The sequence below is a fragment of the Meles meles genome, chromosome 13, assembly GCF_922984935.1.
Source record: "Meles meles chromosome 13, mMelMel3.1 paternal haplotype, whole genome shotgun sequence".
NCBI classification, from domain to species: Eukaryota; Metazoa; Chordata; class Mammalia; order Carnivora; family Mustelidae; genus Meles; species Meles meles.
The window spans coordinates 56063896-56090316 of NC_060078.1; the positions used below are offsets into that span (position 1 = coordinate 56063896).

Sequence of the window (26421 nt, forward strand, 5' to 3'; positions counted from 1 at the left end):
ACTATTTATAAGGGTCCTCCTTGGGGAATAACGCAGTGCCCCAGGGTTCCACGAGCTGGTGTCATGACCAGCACTAGGCCTGAGTGGTGCATAGGAGTGGCTGCCAGAGCCCGGGGGGGGGGCAAATTATAGGAGGTCTGACCTTTAGTTTTAGATGCCAGGCACAGAGGCAGGTGGACATGAGTAGAAAGAGGTGCTGAGGGACAAATGGGTGGAGTCTACCACCTCAAGCTTGGTCACCATAGCAACCAGTCCACAACAACCATGCTGTCAGATTTCCAACTTGTTTGGATTCAAGAAAGGGTGTGACTTTGAAACCATCTTTAGCTTTGCTCATGACTTTCTGGGTCCAATCAGAAGCTCTGTTCTGGACCAGGCACTGGGTACTCACCAGAGAGTAGAAAATCAATGAAAAGATGACCCCTTTTTCTATCCTCAAGTCTGGTGGCATTAGAGGAAGTTATCGCCAAGAGGACCACTCTTGTCTGAACTAGTGATACAAACCCAGGACACATCCATAAATCCACATTCTTTAATGAAACAATTCTTTCTAGACAGATATGTTAGCTCCCCTCCACTTTCTCTTTGAAACTAACATTTCATGAAATGCAAAATTAAACAAAATAAAAAGTACAACATATTTACAGATAGCACTTTAAACAGTTTTTCTTTTTTAAAAAGAAACCTTTTAGGCATTTGAGATTATTTTTCAAAAGTCCGGTCTACCAAGGAAACTTGAAAAACAAGGAAGCCGAAGCCAAGGGAACATTTGTTTGAAAACTGAATACTGCAAGTTATTTGAGACTTATCGATTAGACCAGATCAGTGGCAAATCCCAACGAGAATTCGCTAGTTACTAGGGTTTTACAAACAATTTATACAGGCTGAGGGTTTCGTGAGGAAGACGAAACTTAAGGAAAATGGTTTTAGAGGGAATCAATGCACAGACTCCTCATGTCCGTTTGAAGAAACTCCACAAGCTAACGTTAGTTCCAGACCCTCACCCTGCCCTGGGATTCAGGCTCTAGCTTCTGCCAGACCAGATCACACCAGAACTGGACCAGGCCGATGACCCAGACTCCAAATATTTCATCAGGTCACCAAGGTAATTCTGTGAACATTACATCCCCAAGGCCTAGCAACCAATTACAGGACAAAGCAGGCTGGTACAAGGTCCTCTGAGAGGAACTTCAGCAGGGGGCCTGGGTTTCCCTGCCGAGGAGACCTTCTGTCCCCAAGCCAGGGCATCAGTCCCCGAGTAAGCTTCCCGGGGAGCGGGCTGGCCGGCCCCAGCTGAATCAGGGCTTGTCTTGTCTGATGTCACTCGCAGAAGGCCTCACTAAAGGTTTTCATAAGCGTCCCATTGTTTCAAGCTGGCCAAATTGGGTGTTTTTGAAAATATTCCTACTACAGAGATAAAAATAAGTACCATTGTTTCAAGAGGGTGGCCAACCTTGAGGCAGAGCCAACTCCGTTTCTGACTCTCTCCCACTTTTCCATAGAATTCGTTGATTTTATTCAGACGTCTAAAATGTCGGAACGACAGGATTCTTCTGTCGCTGGAGCAAGACCTCTCGTGACCACCTTATGTATTCTGGTTTCAGCTTCAATGTTGGCAGATACGATGAGACAAAGTAAAACCCCAGAAAACACAAAACTCTGAGAGCTGGGACCCACCTTAGCAGGCAGGTTGGACCACAAGACAAGGGGCTCCCGTGGCTGAACCCGAGTGTCCCCGGGGCAGGGCCTGGGAGGTGTCTGGATGTGAGAACACGAACCGAATCTCCATCCAGGACCCAGAGAGGGACTGGGGAATGACACGCATAAAACGCAGGGCTGCTCCAGGAGGGCCCGCACGGTGAAGCTACGGTCAGCGGGTCGGCACTGGTCACACTGCGTCGATTAAGGCTCTGACAGCTGGTCCTTTACATACATACATATATACACACATATATTATTATTAATTATAATACTTTGAATTTTTCTCTGTTTTAAGGAAAAAAAATATTTCCATGCATTTCTTCTACCTTTCTTTGTATTATCCTTTGTTTGTTTTACTCCCAGCCATCATTTTAATTAGACAGAGTCCTCTGAGGGCACATTCTGATCTTCAAAAAATATAACTTTTAAGCTTTCACAAACACTTTGTTTACAATGACGTCGTATCATCCCAGAGGAATTCTGGTGCTCGGGAGCTATCTCGGGTCTCACACGGGAAACACTCTCGTGTGCCGTCCTGTGCTTAATACCAACCCCACAGGACTTAGAGTTATGTAAACATTATTTTAAAATTATTCCAACATAAATACTCTTTTAAAGCTAACATACCACAGCTTTTAGCTCATAATGCCCATAGATGCCTTAATGAAATGCCATTCAAAACTACCTCACTGTTTAAAAGTACACCTGGAGGTTCTAAAATTATGTAAACAACATCCTCTACAATTCCTCTAGAACAAGTGCCAAGTGTGGTGAATTCTGATTGCAAGCGAGGGGTCGAGTACCTGTTGGCCTGAGCGAAGTTACCAACGCGCTCTGCAGCCTGACTGGTGACAGGTAGTCTCAGGTTGACTGTTCCCACAGATGATGCATGAGTCCTACATGACTTACAATTCCGTTTTCAACAGTGTTTACCCCCATGGGGACCTGAACTGATCCCTCATGGGCTGTCTTTGCACGTCTTGCAAACGCAGTTTGAATCAGTTGTCTAGAAGTCAAGGTCAACCACAGCAAGTGTCTCTAACGCTGGAGGAGGAAATGGTCTTCCAAGTCCATGGAATCCCAAGCATAGGTGGGGGTCTTCTGAAGTCAGCCAGGAGGGGTGTCAGGGGAAGCCAGGATGTTTTCTTCTCAGCATACTGGGGAGTCTCACCAGCAGATATGTTGTTAGAGTTCACAGTGGATGCCTTAGCCTCCCAAGGGGGAAGCCCGAAGTGGCAAGGAGAGCCAATGACCCAGAGGGAAGGCTTGAGGTCTACCAGTGTGGTCTACACTCCGGCTCCCCCTGCACACTGCCTCCCGCAAGTTCTTTTCCAGGCCTGAGATCCATATTCTCAGGTTTCCTGGTTGACTTGTCCCTGGCAGACAGAAAGTGAAAGTCTGCAGCCAAAGCTGTGAGTCACAAATCAGCCATGGCCCAGCATTTATCCTCACTGCTCAGTGTGGACAGAAGACAGCCTGAGTCTCCAGGACACAGTCACATTGCCTGGCACCTGGCAAAGCATGGCCAGAAACAGAGGCATGACCAACCCAAGGGCGGGCATCTTGCCCCACAGGAGAAAGGGACAGGAGAATGAGTATGACCAGGCATAGCTTGAGTGGCAGGTGATTTCAAAACCTTAATCTTCTCTCAAAGTCCATGATTGATAACATTATGACCAGAATCAAAGAAACATCTTCCCTCCTCCTTCTTGGCCGAACCTTACCAGATACATACCTCCAAGACTAGACTTTGAGTTCTTGTTTGAGAAGAAAGAAAAACAAAAAACACAACAACTCTACATTGGTTTAGGGCAGATTCACAAGGTGCTATTGTCATAAAACACATTCTCAGTTCCCGTCTTTCATGAACACTGACGTCATTTCTTCATGTGCAGGGCATCCTGGAACTTGGTGCTGGTGTATCGGGCGTGAAAGCCTTTCTTGTTGATGGTGTCATCCGTGTGGAACTGAATCATCAGAGAATCTCCTGCAGAGTAGATCTCTTCCAGTGGCTGAGGAGAGGGCAGAAGAAAACCAGGGGGACATTAGGTCAGTTGGCTGTGGCTGGAGTTTTAAACACGGAGGATGAGACAGAGATTACATGAGAACACAGGCAGGTCTGTGCTGCCACAGGGCGTCCCGGGTACCAGAGACTCTGAAAGGCACTGACACAAGCTCCTTTTCAAAGGAAAGCATTGCCTTTTCTGCTCCAGAGAAGAGCTCTCCAGGCCCTAGGATTTCAAAGACAGTCCTAGACCCATAGCTTATATGGACTCTGTGGGTTATGAAGGGCACAGATGGGCTGGGGACTATTCCAACCGCTTTCAGATCTTACCTCATGCAAACCTGACCAGCGGGTTGTTATCTCCATTTTACACTTACGAAAACTGAAACTCGAGATCACACTGCTAATCAGGACCCCAGCTCAGGTCTTTCTGACCGTGAGGTCACTCCTGGGATAGATCTCCCAGCGGACCAAACACCAAAGCCCATGCTTACGGCCCAGACCCTGTCCAAGAGTGAAATATAGCACGGAGCCTCTGTATTTGTCACAGAGGTGTCGCCAAGGGCTTGACGAAGGGGAGCCAGGCTCCGGGGCTGCTGTCTGCCAGGGTGCGGTGGGACCTAACTGGGCTTCCCACACAACTCACTGGTTGGGACTCTCCAAAGTTTTCCTCTGCACGTGGGCCCCAAGGTCTGAAAGACTTTATCAAAGGCATGGCATTGGTCAGGTCACATTTTGTCATCCTTTCTTTCGGGAGGGTGAGGAAAGATGATGGGAAATTCTTCGGAGACCGATATAAACGCCATTTTGAGGTTCGGATCAGCACGAGAGGCACTCTTGACTCCAAAATGAGCTGATGTAAATTCAGCTGACAGCAAAGAAGCTTGTGCGAACAGCCCCGGAGGCCAAGACAAGGAGAGGACAGGGGTCCAGTGGGAGCGGCGCCCAGTGTGGCTCAGTCAGAGCCTGACCAGGACCCCATACCGGCCCGTTCACACACTTGCCCCAGGTGCCAGCTTCTAGGTGAGGTGCAGGGAAACAGTGACCAACCCAGGCCTGCCCTGTCCGGGGTAGAGGGCTGAGGAGAGAGGTAACAACGAGAAAAATGATGAGGACCCGGAGCCTAAGTGTGTGTTTCCAGTAAGACTCATTATTCCTGCAGGCATTTGGACTGCCTGGGGAGAGACTTGTGAAGAGATACAAAAAGATACAAAAGCATGCCTTAAAACAAGTTTAAAAGCCTCAAAGCCTAATCAAAATGGAGGTGGGGGAGGATAGGGAGCGTTTCGCAAACATGGGAGGAAAAGCCTCAAGGAAGGCGCTCTGACAGGGCCTGCATCAGTCAGGGACCCACCTGATGGGCTCCCAAGTTACTTCCCACCTCCTCTGTGGACCCCTTTCCCCTTCCCCAATTTGCTCCAGCAGTGGGGGCCGCCCCCTCCCCCCCCCACTGCAACCTGGCAGCTGGGGTGTCTCAGGCACCCCGTGCACTCACCCCAGAGCCGCAGAAGCGGCCGAGCCTGGGCGCGGTGCTGTCGTAGCCATCGTAGGCCTCCATGTAGTCGTACCCACAGTCGGCCTCCTCCTCCACCTCAAAGGTCCGGAAGATCAGCTCCACGCCGTAGCCGTCCTCCGCCACAATCACCCAGTCGCAGCGGGCATGGCTCGGGTAGTTGTTGTCCCCAAACTGGGCGTGGGAATACAGCTCTTTGGTCTGCACTTCAGCCTTCAGCCTGCCCCCGCACTCTGGAGCAGAGAGACAGCCGCCCCGTCCCCTTGGCACAGAGACCCGTGGGCCACCCCCACCCGCTTCCCGGCCCGGGCCTTCTCTCTTCAACCCTGATGCCAGCTCACTTTCTCTACGGGACCTTGTGCGTGCCCTGTAGGAAAGTCTGGCAGGTTTCCTCATCCCATTTTACAGAGGTGTAAACAGAGGCCGATAGGCCTGAGTTTTAGGGCTTGCTGGGGGATGGGGCATTCCAAATTGGCCCTTCGCAGCCAAGGTCCTGTGTTGCTGGATTAGGTCACATAGGCCTTTGGGGAATTCCCGAGCAAGCTACTGAAAAAAACTGGCTGGCTGGATCTCTACCACCTAATTACCTGGAAGTTCTAGAAGCACCGGGAGGTATCTCAAGCCCAGCTACTAACTGTAATTTGTAACTGCTGCCAACAGAGGGCACCCAAACCACATCAGAACCACCAGTCACTCTCAAACCCAGAAACCTCAGGTTAGAGACTGACTTGCTCCAGCATCTGACAGTGGTGAGAATAGTCTGACTTTGAGACTCCTGGGGTGTCACGAGTGAGGTGAGCCTCATACTTTGGGCTTGTATTCTGCAATGCTGGCTTCTGAGTTTGTGACTAGGACTATAACTCTGGCTGACCGGGGTCCCACACTATCTTGTCTAGGCCACTAGAGACCACATAAAAAAAACGGATAAAGGAGAGTGAGCACCAATTAGAAAGTGGCAGAAATTCTGAAGGCAAGTTCCTCCACTGCCTGTCCTCAACGTGCTCCACTCCCCCAAGGGGCCGAGCTCTCCGTGGTGTGGCTTCTGTGTGGTCCAGTCCTGCCTGACTGCCGACTCTCAACCCCACCTGCTCTTGCTTAGAATTTCCTCCAGGTCTGAGCTGTCTTTGGGAAATTTCGAGTCCCTGAGATGTGACATGTTAAGCAGAAGGAAAATAATGGGTAGTAGAAACATTTTCCATTTTCCAGAACTGGCCCTTAGGATATGACAGGGGCTGCTCTCTGCCCCTCAGCTCCCAGACTTTGGGATTTCATAGACCAGCAAGCTTACAGATATGTTTTGGAAAGAGGATGGGAGGGAGGAAGGGCGAAAGGAAAGAAGTGTGGCCCCAGCAAAGGGTTGCCCACTTTAAAGGTCGATTAAGGACATTCAAAGAAAACAACTCTTCCCCCTACGGTTTCACTGTTGCAGGGACCTGTGACGGCGCACCTCCCATCCCCCAGCGTCAGCAGGAAAGGCGTTTGTCTCCCTGCCTCGGTGGCCATCTAGGCCTAGCCCCGTGGGCCAAAGCAGGCTGTACCTGTGCTGTGCATCGCCTGGAAGCCTTTCCTCTGCACGGACGCATCTGAATAGAACCTGAGAAACAGGCTGCTGCCTGAAGCCACCACCGGGTCCGGTTTCTTGCTGCCACAGAAGCGGCCAAGGAGGGGGGCTCGGCTGTCAGGCCCGTCGTACAGCTCCAGGTGGTCGTAAGCACATTCTTGGTGCTGCTCGATCTCAAACTCTTTAAATGTCTGGGGATGGAAGAGCAGAAGGGAAGCAGAGGCCTGGCGCTCAGCTGGGGCGAGGGCCGCCTCTACGGGTGCTGGGAGAGGACGGGGTGCATGGGACACTCTCTTCTGGTTCCCAAACAACCCTACGAGGTAACCACAGGAGCTACTGCTGCTTGAGCACTTTGCGGCTGAGATGACCGGGCTCCTCTGTCCCATTGCAAGGATCCTTCTCACTTAATGGGGACAGCAGCAAAGCTCAGGTACTCCCTCTGGGTCAGGAGCTGTTAAAAGTGCTTTACAAATATAACCATATAATCCTCACATCCCTGTGCTGTGTCTACCTCTACCATCCCCACTTTACAGATGAGGAAACTGAGGTCAGAGCAGTCAGGTGACTTGCCCAAGGTCACCCACTGGTAGGGCTGGAGGTCTGGCTGCAGAGCCCCTGACCTCCACCTTTGTGCTGTGCTATGCAATCCTTCAGTACAAATGATGGGACAAGGCTGTATGAAATGCACTGTTCCTTGTCTATATCCTCATAGTGGCTGGCATTTGAGGAGAATTTTTTCCTGTGCCAAATATTCATGAACATTTTCTCACTTAATTCTGGGACTAAGAGGAAGAGTTAGTATTAGACCCAACGTGCAGAAGGGGAAAACCGAGTCTTAGAGAAATATCTTGCCCAAGCGTATTCCTCCAAGCTAGAGGAGGCTGGAACTGGACTTAGTTCCCAGCCAGCCTGATTCCAGCCCACACTTCGAACCTTCACCAGCCTATACTGCCCACCTCCTCCCTGTCCCCCAAAGCTGGCTAGGGGAGCCCCTCCATTCCAGGCCATACACCAAGCTTCACAACTCCAAATGCAGAGCTTCTTAGGGACTGGGAAGCTGAATGACTGATGGCCTGCCCACAGCTGCCAGGAAGATGGGACAAGTGAGAGGGGACAGGGTTAGACAAAGGCTTGAACCAAAGGACAGAGCAGGAAGAGAAGACATTAGTGGGGGGCAAGGGGAGTCTGAATTCATGAGAGTTGCTGGAGAGACAGAACAGGGATGTTGGTAGAGAGGGATCATTAGCAGTGTGGGCTTTCACAGGAATGACAAACAGTAGAAACAGGCAAAGCTCTTCACACCTTATAGAAGGGGAGCTGGGTTTGGGGGTGGTATAGACACAGTGGGCAGAAGTAGGAGGAGAGACCAGCAGCATCAGGGTGGGTGATGCAATGGGAGGGACACCCATGGGATACCCTGTTGCTGCCCCCCATACAGTGAAACACCAGCTTTTTGGGAAGTATTCAATTCACATATTCTGGTAGCAAAAAGAACACGATCAAGACATCTACCATGCACTTCCCAAGGAAGTTTTTGGTTTTTTTTTTTTAACTAGCACAAATACGTATGAACGTCATATAAATTTGAGATCTGGCCTAACTCTGGCCCCAGTGATCAATTGCCTTAGTTCCTTAGCACTGTAAAGAAAGGGAAGACGTTGGACAACTACAAAAACCTTGGGACGCTGGGACAGAAGCGCTGTTTCCCATTGTACAGGCTGCGCGTTCCCACCTCCAGGGGGCGCCATTCCCCCCCGCCGAAGCCGGACTGTATGTTGCCATTGCGGACATTCTCCAGCAGAGGGCAGCGTTGTGGGGCGCACTTCACCAGCGCACTCTGGGGGGCTCCCCAACCTCCCAGATTTAAGGCGGTTCTCACACCCAGGAAAGCCACCGACAGCACTTCCTACATGGGCAGCCGTGAATATGAGGCGCCTGCTGTGAGCACCCTGTGGTCACAGGCTCTGCCTTTGCCACCCCTCGCTGCCCAGGGCCCGGCACAGACAGACCCCAGCACCTGCGCTCTACTGTGGGTCCCATTCACCCACCTGTCCTCCGCACTGCCCTCACCCGCCAGTAAACAGCCTGGCAAGTCCCCGGCCATCGTCTGCTTATTACCACGTTCTCCTTTGTTCCCTTCCATCTCCCTGCATTTTTGGCCTATACTTCAGAGGAACATCCATATGCTTTCTGGAGAGCTTACAAATCGCCAGAGTCAGAAGAACCAGTTAGAAACCGTCTGTCTAGGGTTTACCTCCTCCGGCTGGCGAGAGGGTTTGCTTTATACTCCAGGATCCGGGAGCCTCTGGGGGCTGAGAAAGGAGACTTGGACCAGAGACTCAGTTCTCCTCTGAAATAACCCGAGCACAGTGTGCACACCGACAAATCATATGCACGAGAGACTTTAATTTTTTAATTCAAGAGAGAATACACATGAATAACCTAACCTCCTATTGTTAATTTTTTTAAATGTAAGTTATAGAGGAAGATGAATGATAAGAGTCCATTCAAGAAGTCTGGGCAAGAAAAAGGATATATGTTTTTCCCATGCTTGTATGTACATTATTGTATTTGCATAGGAAATTTCTGGTAGAATTTACCAAAAAAAGTTCAGAGAGTTCATTTCTGAAGTGGGCATGGGGGGGTCTAGAAGCTTTTGAGTTCCACTTTCCAATGCTCGGTACTGTTTACTTTTTTTTAACCTTGAGACTGTATTATTCCGTCAAAAATTACAGCTGGAAACAAATGAATGTCAGCTCTTTCAATCTGTGCAGGGAACGCCCTCTCCAACTTCCAACAGTGGTTCGAAGTGTACCACTGCGAACAGGTGCTATTTAGAGAGATTTCCTTGCCCCCCCCACCCCCTTAACGCTGTGCAGCGGCCCAACGAGGAAGGCTTCATCAGCACACCATTTTCCAGATAATGAAACCAAGTCCTGGAAGGGTTGAATTTCAACTTGATCAAGTTTCAGAGCCCAGAAGGCGCAGAGCAGAGATGCAACCCCCCCGTGGGTCTGAAACCAAAGTCCGTGTTGCCCCGCAACTATGAAAATGACTCACAAGTTTCACCCGGTGGCCCGCGGTGGAAGAGATGTTCCAGGTACACTCCCTCCGGCTGGGGTATTTGTCGGGCCAGTTGGGGCTTGCCAGGGTCCCCTCCGCACTGCTGATCCTGTGGGCACAGCCGGCTGGAGGGGGGTGCGGAGACACATGCAGAGAGAAGCAGGTCACTGGTGGGCAGCTCCAGAGGCCCTCCGGGGGGAGCATCCATCTCTCATTCGTGATGGGGTCATTATCAAATGTGGGGGCAGGGGTCAGCCTGAGTCAAGTGTCCTCTGGCTAGAGAGTTTATTTGGTTTTGCTGCCTTCCTGGTAGCACTCGAGTGGCTCGTTTTCCCCACTATTCCTATTCACGTCATGGTTATCCTTGGAAAGAGGGTGGCTAGTGGTTGAGACCACAGGCACTGGGGTCAAATGGACTTGGGTGCATCGCCTGCAAGCCGTGGGACTTGGGCACTTACCTAAGTCTTGGTGTCCTTATTTGTAAAAGGGGTACCCACGTCGTAGGGGGATATGTGGACTAAACGAGACAATGCATGTAGAAGGCTTAGCAAGGGCCAACAGAGGCCTTCATCACCATGCCTCCCATGTATATTTGTTGTAGATTCTTGAAGCAGCTTCGTTTGAAGGCCACAGATGTTGCCTTGGTTGTGGTGCTGTTAGCAAAGAGGGCTCCCACGACTTGCTCAGTGTGCAGTGTCTCGGTCAGCAGCTAGAAGGTGTGCTGGGCACGACGCTAAGCATTTTGAATGCATTCCCTTATCTGATTCTTATCACTTTGCAAGTGAGAAAATAACTTTAGAGATGGAGAGTGACTCGCTGGTAAGGGGTGGGATCAGGACTTGAACTCGGGCCCGCCTTTGGTGTAAAGGACAGGAAACAGAGGGAGCTGAGGGCGTCATCAGCCCCATCACCCTCACAGCATCCCAACACTCCCCTGCAGCTGCAGGATGAGGTGCCAGAGCCAGCGGAGGCAATGGAGGGCTGGTCGGGGGAGGAGAAGGGGGAGGGGGCAGGCAGCAGCTGAAGGGAGGGTCCTGCTCATCGCTGCCTTGGCCCTGCAGCTACACAGAGGACAAATGCCAACAGGGGCAGGGGTTCAGCATCTGGGACATTTGCTGCTACACCCCTGTCCCACTCCTGGAGGAGCCCATAGGAAGGCAGCCAGTGTTTGGATGGCGGGACCTTAGTCCCTCCTAGTCTCCCCCATGCCACAGGGGGCAAGCCTTATACCAACCCACGACCATCCATGTCTATGTCACAGGGCTGGGGTTGGAGGGTGGCCGCACCCTGCTTCTGAAGCTGTCTCAGCTCATTCTGTAACACCCCAGGCCAGCCTGACCATATGTTGTACATCCCCATCAGATCTCCTACCTTGGAAAGGCTTATCCAGGGGCGGCGGGGTGGCTGAAGTCTTTACTACTTCCGTCCCAACAACCTCCTCTGCAGGACCCTGTACTGGGGCCAAGACCTTAGAGGCCTGTGTGCTTATCGGAGATGCTCAAACTCCCTTCACAGGGTAAGGTGAGAACAGAGGGAGGCTCTTTCCAGAATGACTGGACATTCAAAGGCATCTGGCCTTGAACTCCCAGTGGTAAATGAAGCAGGAAGCAATCTTTTTAGAATTCTATTTTACTATTAGAGCTGTGTATGAGAATAAATATTATGAAATAGATGGTTGATATTTATTGACATGTCAGGGGCTCTATAGGTGCCCAAATTGTCTGAAATTCTTGGTAGACATTCTTTCATTTACTCCTCACACACCTTTAAGAAGAGGGTCTGTTTAGTCCCTTTTAAACAGAAGAAAGCTCAGAGAGGTTAAGGAACCTGCCCAAGGTCACACAGCTGGTAAGTAGCAGAGTCAGGATTTAACCCTAGATAGTCTGATTCTGAAGCCTGGGGGTGTACCCTCTTTGTAACAGTAACACCAGGAGGGTACCTAAGGGCACTGAAGCCTCCCAAAGGAGGGAGCTGCCCTGGGGAAAACCACGCTATGGGAGGAGGGAAAGCAGAGAAGGATCCCTAGCTCACACTCTCACACACATACTCTCTGGAGGCCAAGGTCAGCCTGGCCTCCCAGGTGCGGAGGTGCAGCCTCACCTTCCTTGCAGTCGTGCCCGTTCTCATGGATCCGGTACCCGTTCCTGCAGCGGCACAGGTAGCTCCCAGACGTGTTGACACACTCGTGCTGGCACCCGCCGTTGTCCTTGGCACACTCGTCCTTGTCTGCGGAGAGCGACAGGCTTTCAGGGCAATCCCCTCACACCTTGGAGCTCCACTCAAAGGCCTCCACCAGGGAGGCTCCCCGATTGCCCAAGGGCGGACGGGGGCAGCATCTGGTGGGTGGTCCTTTGTCCTGCCGTGTGCTAAATTCCCCGTACTCCTAAAACACTTGAACAAACCTCTATGTCCTTTAATCCTGCTGCCTGCCCCGACAAGGAGCTCCTTAAAGGGGAAGCTAATATTAAGAATAGTCCTAGGAACAATAATACAGGTAACTGCCATGAATTGAATATTTATGTGATGGGCACTCCCCGAAGCAACTTCATACAGCATCTAAGTCTGTTCTCATACAACCTGAGGAGCCAGGTGACACTGTCCCCATTTTACAGATAAGGAGACTGAGGCTGAGGACACTAAAGTGCTCAGGGCCACTCAGTGATTGAGCAGCCTGCGTGACCCGGAAGCCTGGGCTCCTCCTCCCTGACCCCACGTCCCCTCTGGCCTGTGGAGGAGGGAAGCGTGTGGGCCCCCGGCCCGATGGCCCAACATCGGTCCTGCTCCACCACTCCCAGGTCTTGTGCCCTTGGGCCGTCCTTGACTTCTGTGCCTCAGTTGCCTCACCTGTAAAACGGAATCAGTATGTGTCTCATAGGGCTGTTGGGAGGAGGAACTGAATTGATATGGGGGCTTAAAACGGAGTCCAGCTCAGAGTAAGCGTTAGCTTGTATTTGCTCTGGTGTCCCAACTCAAGTCCTAGCTGTTGTTGTCACTGCGGCTCTTGTAGCTCAAGCCAGCTCCTTCTGGCGACAACCGAGCACAGGCCTCCCTCCCCAGCCCTCGACACCGGGATCACGCCGGGGCTCCCTGGCGTCTCCCCGCCCTCACCATACCTGGTGATAATGTGTCACCGAACACTGTGTGCTTTAGTTTCATGAGGACGACGAAGACTCCCTAAAGAATAAGGAGGTGAAGCCCACCCAGCACTTAAGCATAGGGACCACAAGCTAGTTAGAGGCCAGGAAGGACTGTGCTGAGAGGAGTAGGCGGGTGCTGCAGAGGCTGAGAGCCTGCCCAGACCTGTCCCCTGCAACCTGTGACCTCGCCTCCAGACCCGCACACCTGAGAAGAAGTGGGCTCTGAAGCCGCGCTTGGAGACTGTGTTGTCTGACTTGAACTCCACACGCATGTTGTTGCTCTGGGAGGTGATGACCTCGGGCATCTCGGAGCCGCAGAACTTGCCGTGCAGCCTGGCGTCAGGGGACAGGCCACTGCGGACCTCCACAAAGTCATACTTGCAGACCTACAAGACAGCGTGGTGGGGAGCCCCCCGGTACTCCCATGTCTCCAGCCCATGTTCCCTACAGGAACCCTTCCTGACAGCCACACCCTCCGCCAGGTCTGGGGGAGGGTCCTGTCAACTCCTACTGGGATCCCTCTGGCCCAAGGTATAGACATGGGGCACTCATGCCGAGCACTCTGGGGGTGGGGGGGGCTCTATCTGGGCCTTGGCTGACTTGCTCATCCCACAGCCACAGCCCAAGGGAGGGGACAGGCCATTCATACATCCCAGTCCCCAGCTGTATCTCACCCTGGCTGTTCCCCTCAGCTGGACACTAACCCCCAGAGTCCTACCTCGAGGGGACATACTTGTCTTGACCACCTCCCACCCCCAAGGCCTGCCTCCTTCACTCTGGTCCTGTTTCTCCTTGGATTCAGCCCCCGACTGTAGGAAGCAACCTCCCTGCCCGCCGAGCCCCTCACGGCTTTGCAGCCCCGAGCCACCGCCCAACACAGTCAGCTAGAGCGCAGGAGCATACGTCATTGCCTTCCAGCTCAAACACTTCAAACTGAAGGGAGATCCTGTACTGGGCAGGGGCCACCACCTGCCAGACGCAGTTCTTGTTGGTGGGGTACTCCTTTGGCCACCCCGGGCTGGTGATGGTCCCGTTCAGCTTGGTAATAAAACCACCACAAGCCACTGCACGGGAGAAACAGGAAGAAAATTCATTTGGTTTTAGTTGCAAGTGACTGCGATTTCCCCCAAGCAGCGATGAGCCCTCCTGTTCTTTAATAAAAATTAAAAAAAAAAAGTTTGACATGAACTGATTAATCCAGCATCTTTTCCTCTAGTCTGTTTCCATGGAGGATCTGGAGGGATGACGCTGAGGACAAGTCTTTGCCGCTTTGTGAAATGATGACCATACTTCCGTGCTTACTGGTCACTCAGTGGCAGAGTTGGGGACCAAATGACTTGGACCAAAGGTGACTGAGGAATGTTTGCAGCAAGCGACGCACCTCACCTGCTTCTGTGAACAAGCAGCGTCACGCGGGTGGGCAAGGGAGATGGAACACCATCCCCGCAGAAACGGAATGAGTGAAATGGACTATTAGTTGCATCCCGTCAAAGTGCCTGCAGTTTTCCTTTGCTTTTATTTTTTATCTGAATAATCGTGTGAATGTTTCACGGCCGCAGAAGAAACTAGACCGTGGCTCCGGCTGCCGTGTCTGGGGTGGAGGTCTTATAATCTGGGCAGCCCTCTCACATTGGTGACTCGATGGGGTTGTTTTTCCTTCCAAGAGCCAGGGGCATCCCCCACCATGGATCCCATCACCTCGCCCCCCAGCCCACAGTCCCCTCACATCCCCACGTCTCCTGAGACTTGTCCCTGACCCCTTCCCACTCTAGCCTCGCAGGTCCAACACCAACCTTCACAGGTCTTCTTGTCGGCGGCCAGCTCGTAGCCAGGATCACAGGAGCACTTGTAGCTGCCCAGAGTGTTCACACAGCCCTGCTCACACCCGCCGTGATCTGGCCAGGAACACTCGTCCACCTCTGTTGGAGAGGAAGGGGACCCAACTAGATCATCACCAAGCCGCCTGGTCTGCTCCCCATCCCGTTCCCCATCGCAGGGTCCCCGGAAAATGTCCTCTGAGAACAAGAACAGCTTTTGGTGACCCCCTCCCCAGGAGCCTCACGTCGATGTCTCAGAAACCAGAAGCAGCTCTAGCCAACACGGAGGTCTTGAGAACAGAAGAGTAACTTGTTAGCCAGAAGCAGGGCCCCTCTGGAGGAGATCAGGCCTGGATGACTTTGTTCTTTGAAGGGTTTGGTCAGGGAATACAGTGTGATTTTTTAAAAATCCCACACCGAAAACCTCATCAGTTTTAATGCCATGGAATTGGGATTCTCCCCAAATATGGCACTTCATAGGGGCATTAAGCGAAGGGTAGGAACAAAGGGGCACATTTCTAGATGAAGATGTACAAGTATTTTCTAGAGATAGAACCAGAACTTGTGATATAGTATTTTAGAAATAATCTGAAACAGTGTGCTCAGGGAGACCTTCAAGGTTACAGAAAATGCTGAGCTCTGAGGTTAGCCAGAACTCCCAGAAGAAAGTACAGGAAGGGGCCACAGTGAGACTGAGTTAGCAGGGGAGTTGGACGGGATTCAGTGCTGACAAGTGCGTAGTGATATGTTTGGGGCAATTGAAAACAGCAGGTGGGATGCCAGGAGAGTCATCCGGAAAAGGAACCCGGGGTCACTGGAGAATCTGCCCGGAAATGTCAGTCCGTGCATCCCTGGAGGAAAGAAAAACCTGGACCATGGGCATCTCCAAGAAGAGGATCAGAAATAAAAGGAGAAACTCATCATTTTCTGTTGCCAAGCTTGGGTGCATCTACCCCTGAGAGGAGACACTGTGGCCTCACCAAGCCAGAGAGCCGGGCAAAGGGACAACAAAACCCTGAGGTATCTCCCAAAGTAAGACAAAACCAAAAAAGCCCGATGTGGGAGGAAGAAAGGGAAGGGGCAGCATTGGTTCCTAACAGCACAGAAGGCATGAAGACAGCGAGCACAGGGTTGGCCACAAAATCTTCAAAAGCCCACATTACACATAAAATGAGAGAAATCAGGACATCTGAGAGTTGGTGAAGTCCAGGAAAGACCCCCCCAGTCTTTCCCTTACACCACGACCCTTTTATTAACATTTCTTAACCCTTTTATTAACATTTCTTAAGGATGGCTTTGCAGACCGTGCTTGAAATCACCGAGAGCCAGGACTCTCACTGCTTTCCAAAAGCATTTCTCATTCCTTGAAATGTGAATTGTCAAAATTCTGGCCCCTTGCAACGTCCACCCCACTGGTCCTGCAGCACAAGCAAACCCTGCAACCAGGCTGGTTCCCTCTGCACTGCCCTTTCCCCACTCAAACAGACACGTTTCCTTCCAGCCTTCCTCATCTATGGGGCACAACACACTTGTCTACCTGCTCACTCTTCACTGCGTAAAGAACGGCGTGTGACTGTCCCATCGTCGCACACAGTGGGCAGTAAACTTGGGTGATTCTAAGAGTGATGTGTTGTTGGGCTCAGCCAAAGCTTAAATGAACTGGCCAGTAGGGGAACTGAGTGTAGGAGACATGCTCTAGGCAGGGGGTTGAACTTGTCCATGGCCTCAAATAAATGTAAATATGAAGTATGCTAAAATAGTAACAATCCTCCAATTACTTATTGCTTTAACAGAGGCAAAGTGCTTTCTTTGGCATTTGCTAGAAAGAACAGGAGGAGGGAGAATCACTAATAAGGAGAAATGGAGAGTCCAGGCTTCTAGGGTGAGCCAGACAGACCTTGGTTGGACCCATACTGGATCATGCCCCCAACAGATTGGATGATTTAACCTCTCTGAGCCTTCTTCTTGCTTTGAAATTAGAATAGTACCTGCTTTTAGCGTGGTTGGAGCTGAAAATGACATCCAATACACAACGGATCTCACTACAGACAACAGTGGGGTTGCTTTCAAAATCCCGGTGGGTGGAGAGACACAATGATGAGGGCAGTGAAAGGGATAGGGTTACCTGGGCATACCTGAATCAGGTGAGAGCGGAGTGGTACAGGCCTGAGGAAGGGAGAGGGGCAAGGCAGAAACAGAAAGAAGGACAGTGTGTCAAAGATGGGCCAGTGGAGAAAAAAAGAGATGGGCAGAAAGGCAGCACAGCAGAGTGAAGAAACTGGCAAGTGGGTGCAGGGGGAGGGTAGAAAAGAATGATGGGAAAAGCCCATCAAAATGCACCAAGATAAACACGGATCAAGTCAGGGGCCAGAGGGAGACTCTGATGCCAGAAGGCGATATGGCTATGGGAAGGACACACGTTTGTCATAGGTAAGAAAGGGAAGACCACAGAAGAACAAGTGTCCAGAGGCCATCTTAACCATGTGCGGGGAGAGAGGATGGTAGATTGGTTTTGGGACTAAGGCAAAGGGAATATAGTTCCTCCAGGGAACTAGAAGTGTAGGACGTTTGTTTGCCCCCAGGAAGGTGGGTGAAAGCTGTAGAGTCACATCTGAGCTTTCCCCCAGCAAGAGCAGTGGGATGTTTGGCCATTTTCAGCCCTACTTCAACTTGGATGGATGGCATGGAAGTGTACCAGGGGCCCTGCTCTCAGTGGGAGCCTGGGTGTCCTTGGAATCACCTCCACACTGTGATGAAGCAGCATCTGTTCCAAGCCCACAGATTCATGCTTGCTCTGGGCCACAGTGGTCAAGGCCAAGCCTCCTAGAAAAATCTGGGAGATGGTGAGGGGTAGGAGAAAAAGCTGAAAAGGCAGGGCTCAGCCGCACCAAGTCATAGCTCTGTCTTCTCTGCCTTCTTCAAGCAATATTAGTAAAAGAAGGAACCATTCCGTGTTTAGATAATGAGATGGCTCCGGTAAGATGGCAACAATTGTTTGCGGAGAGGGAGAGTTAAGGAATGAAAAGGCAGGACACATCCCTAAGCTTTTGAAGAAACACCTGAAGGAAGCCGGTCCGCCTCGTCAACACTCCATGGGGGTCCGCTGGCACTGGGACAGAGGAGTGTGGGGGTCAGTGTGGAAATCATGCGACCAAAATGGCCAACCCTCAAATGCCACCATCTCCTGAAGTAAGCGGAGACGAGCTCCGCCTGCTGCCAGGCCAGCGGGCTCTGAGAGAGACAGCCATCTGGCACCGAGAGGGGGGTGCGGAGGCCAACTGGCACGGCGGCCAGTGCCATGCCTCCTGCCAACTGGCACCAAGGCAAGACTTTCTTTCTCTTGGTCCAACTCTTCTGCGTGGACTTTGTAGTTCCTCTTCCAGTTTCTTTCATAGGAGAAGTCCTGACACACGCCCTGGGCACTGTGTGTTCCCAGGACAGCCTACCGATGGCTTTTCTGGAAAAAGACTGGGCAGAGGAAGCTGGTTGTGTCCAGTCCTGAGGCCTGTACTGACCAACGTGGTCACCCTCAGCCCGTGTGGCTGCCCAGCACTCGCAATGCAGCTTGTCCGATTTCAGGTGCGCTGGCAGTGTAAAAAGCCACTGGATTTCCAAGACTTAGAATGAAGAAGCCCATAAAATATGCCACTAAGGTTGTGTTTATGCATTACCTATTAAAATGACAGTCTTGTGTGTGATGGTAAATGATCATAAAATTGATATATTGGGTTAAATAAGATCTATTCAAATAATTCCACCTGTTTCTTTTGGGGGGGAGGGGAAAAGGTGGCTGCTAAACAGTTAGAAATCACACAGGGGGCTCACCTTTGTGACTTGCCTCCTTTTTCTGCGGACAGCACTGCTCTAAAAGGCGGTCTCACCTCATTCCTCCTCCTGGGAACCCCGAAAAGGAGGCAGAGAAATCAGCAGGAAGTCCAACCCACAAGTGAGGACCTGAGCCTCATTTACTCTCTCATCTATGCATTCCCTGTGCAGGGAGTACCTACTGAGCCCGGCGCGGGCCAGGCACTGGGAGCACAGTGGAGCACGAAGCGGGTCTGACCCAGTCTCCAAAAGGAAAATGACCAGCCTGAGAGCAGACACCTGTGAGGGATGAAGGCAGGACAAAAATCCAAACCTGGGGTGTTACGTCTAAGGCCCTTTTCCCCATGTTTCCACGGTGTCCGGAGGGCAGAAAGGCGACCAGGGTCAGAATCAAATCACAAACACTAAGGAGAAATTCAACCCCCCTCACTTGACTTGCCTGTGACAGCGGGTCTCTAGTGGGAAGAAGGCACTGGGGGCCCCTTCAGATCCTGGGTCTGTTCCTGCTCTGCCCCCTCAGAACTTCCATTTCCTCAACTGTCAAAGTCGGGGTAATACTAATGCCGACCATGGGGCTGCTCTGAAGAGAACGTGAGATCACTCACGTGGTTTCCGGCACACTCAATACAGTCCTTTCTCTCCCCTCTAAGAGGTCCCCCAAAGCTCCCACCCGTCCTGGTTCCTCTTTTAGGATTCAGGGTCAAGCTCACTGACATAAAAGGGACGTCAAGCCAGGCCTGTGCATTAAGTTAGTGTAGATGAGCCTCGGGTAACGCCTTCATGGGCATCTAAGGAGAAGTTTGCAAGCGGAGAATTGAAACGCCCTTGGAGTCCGAGGCTGGGCAGTGCGGCCCCGCCCCCAGGCTGAGGGCCTCTGAGGTCGCATGTCTGCAGCCAGGCCACCACCATTTGCCTGTAGTCCTCTTTCCCTGGCCTGAGCTCTCGAGGACAATGACTGTGCTTTCCTCTGTGTCCCCAGCGTCTAGCACAGCACCTGACACATGGCTTGACGACCGCTGAATGAATGCTGACTGTGTTGGAGGGAGGAGGAGGTATCTTCCAACCCGCAAAGGCAGCTGGGTCTCATGGGTACCCAGAGCAAGCTGACTCAGCGCCTTGCTGCCCTGAGGATGTGCGCCTGTCCGCGGCCTCGCCGGTAGGGTTGCCACATAGACACCCAACAGGCTCGACTACATTTGAATTTAAGATGAACGTGTCTTATCACTTCTAAGCCACGTGTGCAATATTTGGGACATGCTTATACTAAAAGATCATTCTTCATTTTAAGTTCAAATTTAACGGGGCATCTTTTTTTTTTTTTTTTTAAATCTGGTTGCCCTTATCTCCAGCTTTAGCCGGTCCTCTCAAAACCATGCACCACCGATTAGCAGCAGCACCAGGAACGAGGTGCGGGTGGGTCGGTGCCACGGGATTACTAACTCCGCAACACCTAATTTGACAGAGCGGAGGGTGGACGTCAGAGGAGAGGGACAGAATTAGAATAAATCCTTCTAATCATTCGTGACACGTGCTAAGCAAAATCAGGCCTCCGGCAGTCGTCCACATTCTAGTCCCTGGAACCTGTGAATCCATGAGCTTACTTGGCAAAAAGGACTTCACAAATTTGATTAAATCAAGGATCTTGAAATACATTATCCTGGGATCTGGGGGTGGGCCCAATGTCAACTCACGGGTCCTTATGACTGAAAGAGGGCGGAGGACAGTCGGGATAAAGAGAGAGAGGTGCAGCCGCGGAAACAGAGGTGTGTGACGCCGCAGGAGACAGACTCAACCAGCCAGCACTGGCTTGAAGATGGAGGGGCAGCCAAGAAGTGCGGAGGCCTCCTCTAGACGCGGGAAGAGGCAAGGAAATCTGACCTCCAGAACCGGAAGACGAGAAAGTTCTGTTGTACCACGTGTACCACGATGGTGGTAACTTGTTACAGCAGCCATAAGAAACCGATACATGGCGACCACAAGAAGAAATCGTCCCTTCCTTTTTGCCAAAGGTAACAATAACCACCTCAAAGACTCCCTCTTTGGCAAAGACAGTTCCTGGGACTAACCATTAGACAATGAGCATTTGCCTACACGGTTTCATTTTCTCCCAACAGCTCTACAATAGCCTCGTGTGTCATTTCTAAAAGTGGACGATTTGGGGTTCAGAGACTTCAGGTCACTTGCTTCAGGCCACCCAGCAAGCGTCGCTGCTGCTAGATCACGTGTGGTCTGGGCCGGGGCAGGGAGTGGGGCGGGTCGCACAGACTAACTTTCCGGGCATCTCAACCACAAGCTGACTTGCTGCAGCCTGGCTTCTTTGCTTGGGAACGAAGTGACCACATTTTTTTTCTCCAGTTATCCACAGCCTTATGATTCTTGTTCTGTTTCTGCTTGGGTTTCGCTCTCCCAGATGCCTCAAGATGAAAGAAGATGCCCCACACATCTGTGGGGCCCTTTCAGCTTGGAAAGTGTCCTTGCAGCCATCATTTTGGGTGGCTTCACAATGGATTAATTAAAATGGGCAGATTGCTTCCCCTTGTTTCACAGAGAGCAAACCTGGAGTTTCAGTAAGGACTAAGAGCTGCTCAGCCCTACACGGCTCCAGGTGGGTTCCTCTGACACCCATGCACTTACGTAGAACCTGGGACAAAGGGCTAAGGAGGGGGCAGATGTGGAGAGTGGGAGTAAGAGAGGGACCAGAATTTCTGGACTGGCACAGCCAAGAGTTCCTGGAGAGGAGGGAAGGAGGGGAAAGCAGCTTCCCCACAGAGGTGAGTGGTGTTACTGAGCCACAGAGCTCAGAGGTGGCTTAGATAACGCTATTCAGTGGCTGCTAGTGTGCTGCCAGGCACCCGATCATAGTGTGCTGGTGAATACCTGGGCCCCCCTTTTACAATGTGGTCTGAGGGGCTTCGAGGGCCCAGAGAGCAGGGAAGGAAGACCTGCCCCAACAGAGGAGTCCTGAGAAGCTCCTTCTGCGGGGACCAGGCACGCTACGCTTCCCATGCCATTCTGGGTCGCTTTCATTAAGACTCTGCAACACAGCAGGTCCCCAAGACCACATGGAAATTTGCTCCCCGAACCCCTCACTCGAGGGGAGGTTTGTACACTAGGGGCTGGGACAACAGCAGCTGAAGAGGGAGGCTGCCTCTCGGGCCTACATCAGGGACTGCAAGGCAACACTGCCAAAGGAGTTTGGGCTCAGGAGTCAGACTGCACTGGGCTTCTTGACCTGCCACTTAATGATGTGAGTGACCCCCAAGCAACCCTTCTCAATCCTAATCAAATGTGATCCAAACCCAACTCAAAGGGTTATTTTGGGAATTAAGTGACATCATGTCCACAAAGCACCCTGCAGTTTCTGACACACAGTAGGTGCTCAATTAACAAGAGCGACTACATGAATATTTATTATCAACACTCAGTTTCCCTGAGGTTTACTAAGGGTAAACTTATTAAATCTAGTTTCCAACCACAGTGGCAGAACTTTCTGCCCTGTAGCAACCCAGGCCGTGCCTGCTCATGAACCAGTGGTGAACTTGGTTACAGGCAGCTTGAAAATGGGTCACTGCCTTCTCCCCACAGGGAGCCTTGTTTGTGCTAAGGTTCCATATGGGTTTTGTGATTCTTAAGCCAGGGGGGCAATACCTCTTCCTGTGACTAAAAACGGAAACAAGCTGCTAATTCATACCCTTGAAAAAATTGGCTGCAAAGCCCGCTTTATTGATAGAGCCGTCGGACACAAACTTCATCCACATTCTGTGGGAGCTTGATCTCACATCTTCCGGCTTCTCATAGCCACAAAAATGGCCAATCAGGGCGCTCTCCTCCGTGGGGCCATCGCGGATCTCCAGGTAGTCATAGGCGCAGCTGTCATGCCTTTCGATCTAAACAGAGAAACAGAGGCAACGTGGAAGGTGACGACGGATGGTCTGGCTTTAAGGCTTTTTTATGTGAGAAGGGAACCTAAGCAATACTCTCAAAGATCTAACCAGGAGGCAGAGGGACCCAAGTGTGTCCTGGGCTCTCCAAGCTGTCCCTTACTTGTGGAAGCCCAGGGAGAACCAAACTGTGCAGACTAAGAGACGATAAACACGGAAGACCAGTTCTATGCAACTTCCTGGGATTCATTCCTAGACCTTCAGTCCCCCCCGCCTTCCCCCCAACCCGGGGTGGCTGTCAGAAAGGAGATGGATGCAATTTCAAAGTTTGCAAAGATGTTGAAGCCAAATGTCCAGGTACGATGCATCATGAGCTTGAAATGGTCTCTCGGGTTCTTGTTTGCAACCCACTCAATGGAAACCCATCTTTATGGAGCAGAGAGCGTCTAGAAGAAGTTGACAGTTACCTCATCCTTGGGAAAACCGGAGCGGTACTCACCTCAAAAGCTTGGAAGGTAAGTCCCACGTGAAACCCTTCTGAAACCGTAATCCTCCAAACACATTCCTTGGAAGGTCTGTAGTCGTCGGGGTAGTTGGGAGATTGAATCTGACCAGCGTCTTTGTTAATGTCTCCCCCACACGTAGCTTTAGGAAGAGAGCCAGGAGAGGAGGAAGGGGTCCCTGGTCAGACCCTGGGAAGGAAATGAGTGACCACACGGATCACCACTAGGTGGCTCCACGTGGCAACATTTTCATCTCCACCTAACCAGCTCTGCGCCTCCAGAAAGGCACAATTTCATCTGTTGGCAACTGGGGATTTTTTCCATATAGAGAAAAGAACCATGTAAGGAGGTGGTTCCCCATCTTTGCTGTGCATCATGATCACCTGGGCAATGGTCTGAGCTGTGGAAGCAGGGGCTGCATCCCTAGAAGTTCTGATGCACGGGGGCCTGGGGGAGCTCCAAGCAACAGTGATGTCTGAGTTCCACGCGGAATTCTAACGTAGAGGCTAGGGGACCACTGACACAGAGGGGAACACACACATACACACACACACACACACACACACACACACACGCACATGTTATTTCATTTATAGAAACAGAACCTTGGCCTCTCCATAATTACAATTTACCCAATATGTGGAATGAACTTTAGCAGAAATGCCCTGGTGGCAGCTGCCTAGAGCCCAGACCTATTTGTTTCCTCAACTCAGCCCCATGGTGGCCTCGGAGGCCCTTTCAAGAAATGCGGTTGTAAATATCCTGATCTTTTCATCAGTGAAACGAACAGAGACCCAGAGTGGTTGGGTCCTTTGCTTGGGCTCGCACAGCTATTCAGAGGTTGCTTTCATGTCCTCGGGGTTCTCTACCCCGGACGGGCCCCCCAGCTGGACTGAAATGGGGTTCAGTGGGGTGGTGACAGGTAGAGGACGACACCTGTCCTGAAGGAGGCACAGCTGGCCTCTCTGCTTCCAGAGTGTGGAGGAAGGGCCCCGGGGAGATGCCTTGGCCCAGCCCCTGTGGTGGGTACCCCGACCCCCAGGGCTCTGGCAGCTACCATGCAGGCCTGGGTGCAAGAAGGACGGGGGCTGCATGGGAAGGTCAGAGCACAGCCAAAGCTCCCCTGTGGGTTTCTCTCGTCATGAACCAACCTTCGTACACCGCAAAGAAACCCTTGCCCAAGATGCTGCTGCTGCTCCGGAACTCCACCCAGAGCCGGCTGTCCGTGGAGGTGAGGGGCTCCGGGACTTTATTGCCACAAAACCTACCTGGGAACGGAAAAGACAGGTCAGGCTGCCAGCAGACAGCGAGAAACTCATTACAGAGAGAGGGAGCGGCGTTTCTTCAGTGTGGTGCTCTGTGAGCAGGAGCCTTGGCTGTGGCGACTCACCCCGTCGCGCAAAGAGGAATAAAGGACTGACTTCTAGAGGATTCCAGACACCAGTCAATCGAAGAACCCAGAGTGTAGCCCAGACACCCCCTCCTCTGCCATGTGGGTCTGGTACAGATGTGGTGGGTAATGGTCTGAGACAGCGATGGACGATCCCCCCTCGGTATATCCTATTACATACATGCCATTCTTCCGCGGGCCGCATGCCTTTGGGAAGATATTCTGCTTCTCTTGCCTCAGAAAAGGGATGCCAGAGAAGATATGATAAAAAAAGCAAATCTTGTAGGCTCTTGAGTTTCATAAGCCTTGTCACAATCACAAAGTTTTGGAAGAACAGTCAGTGAAGAAGAACAAATTTCCACTTTCACCCTTATAGTCTTAGAAAGATTGCTAGGATGAATGAGTGCAGGAACCACAGAGAGAGTGGATTAGAGAGGGGATGACGGACCTTCTAGAAGGACCCTGTACACCGTCCCACCCTGAGCTAAGACCCTTGATGGAAAAGGATGATAGAGACCCCAAGTGGGCTTAAAGATCTGCGAGAAGGACACAAAAGCAAAAATGAACTACTGGGACCTCATCAACATAAAAAGCTTCTGCATAGCAAAGGAAAAAAAATCAATAAAACTAAAAGGCAACATACAGAATGGGAGAAGATATTTGCAAATGACATATCAGATAAAGGGCTAGTATCCAAAAATCTATAAAGAACGTATCAAACTCGACACCCCCCCAAAAAATGATCCAGTCAAGAAATGGGCAGAAGACATGAACAGACATTTCTCCAAAGAAGACATACAAATGGCTGACAGACACATGAAAAAATCTCAATATCACACAGCATCAGGGAAATACAAATCAAAACCACAGTGAGACACCACCTCACAGCAGTCAGAATGGCTAAAATTAACCACTCAGGAAATAACAGATGTTAGCAGTGATGTGGAGAACAGGGAACCCTCTTACAACATTGGTGGGAATGCTAACTGATACAGCCACTCCGGAAAACAGTACGGAGATTCCTCAAAAAGTTGAAAATAGATCTACCCTATGACCTAGCAATCACACTACTGGGTATTTATACAAAGGATACAAAAATAATGATTTGAAGGGGCACCTGCGCCCCAATGTTTATAGCAGCAATGTCCATAATAGCCAAACTATGGAAAGAGCCCAGATGTCCATTGACAGATGAATGAATAAAGAAGCTGTAGTATGTATATATGTATACATATATACATATATATATATTGGACAGCCATCAAAAAGAAAGAAATCTTGCCATTTGCAATGTGGATGGAACTGAAGGGTATTATGCTGAGCAAAATAAATCAGAGAAAGACAAATACCATATGATTTCACTCACATGTGGAACTTAAGAAACAAAACAGATGAACATGGGGGAAAGCAAGATAAAAACAGAGAGGGAGGGAAACATTAAAAGACTCTTAACCGTAGGGAATAAACTGAGGGTTGCTGGAGGGGGTAGGGGGATGGGGTAACTGCATGATGGGCATTAAGAAGGGTAATTGATGGCATGAGCACTGGGTGTTGTATGCCACCGATGAATCACTAAATTCTCCTCTTGAAACTAATAACGTATTATATGTTAACTAACTTGAATTTAAATAAAATCTTTAAAAAATAATAAAAATTTTAAAAGGATCTGGAAGAAGGACAGAACTGTGCCCCCACTTCCTGGGCTAAGCCTGGAGGGGCAACAAGACCTTAGATCCCCATGTCCCACCTGGGGTCAGAATAGAAGCATCGACACATTCATCCAGACATTAGGCCAGAGACAGGCATGCAGAGTTCTTCAGGCAGAGAGGTATGGGGGTGACTTTCCCATAGTCCAGAGGGTGTGCGGAGCCACAGGACATCACCCATTGTATGTCTTCTAGGGAGATGTGGACTTGGCACCGATCTGAACTGGCCTAGAGTTGAGATAAGAAGGAGGCCCAGCAGCCACTTATGATTCTTTGCTCAGACAGAGGGCTGGAGATCAAGCAGGAGGACACACCGTAA

The 26421-nt window shown here is 51.0% G+C and overlaps 1 protein-coding gene across 1 annotated transcript in view; it reads right to left on the reverse strand.

Moving 5' to 3' along the window:
- Nucleotides 1-2985: 2985 nt before the first annotated feature.
- Nucleotides 2986-26421, reverse strand: part of TLL2 (tolloid like 2) — a 116240-nt gene continuing 92804 nt past the window's right edge. The window contains exons 11-21 of the mRNA XM_046027312.1: nt 24158-24274; nt 23003-23148; nt 22314-22509; nt 14774-14899; nt 13884-14044; nt 13186-13366; nt 11944-12069; nt 9841-9968; nt 6758-6971; nt 5202-5452; nt 2986-3713 (exon numbers count right to left, since the gene is read on the reverse strand). Of these exons, the coding sequence (XP_045883268.1) occupies nt 3579-3713; nt 5202-5452; nt 6758-6971; nt 9841-9968; nt 11944-12069; nt 13186-13366; nt 13884-14044; nt 14774-14899; nt 22314-22509; nt 23003-23148; nt 24158-24274 (1781 nt within the window). The 3' untranslated portion in view covers nt 2986-3578. The remainder of the gene's footprint in view (nt 3714-5201; nt 5453-6757; nt 6972-9840; nt 9969-11943; nt 12070-13185; nt 13367-13883; nt 14045-14773; nt 14900-22313; nt 22510-23002; nt 23149-24157; nt 24275-26421) is intronic.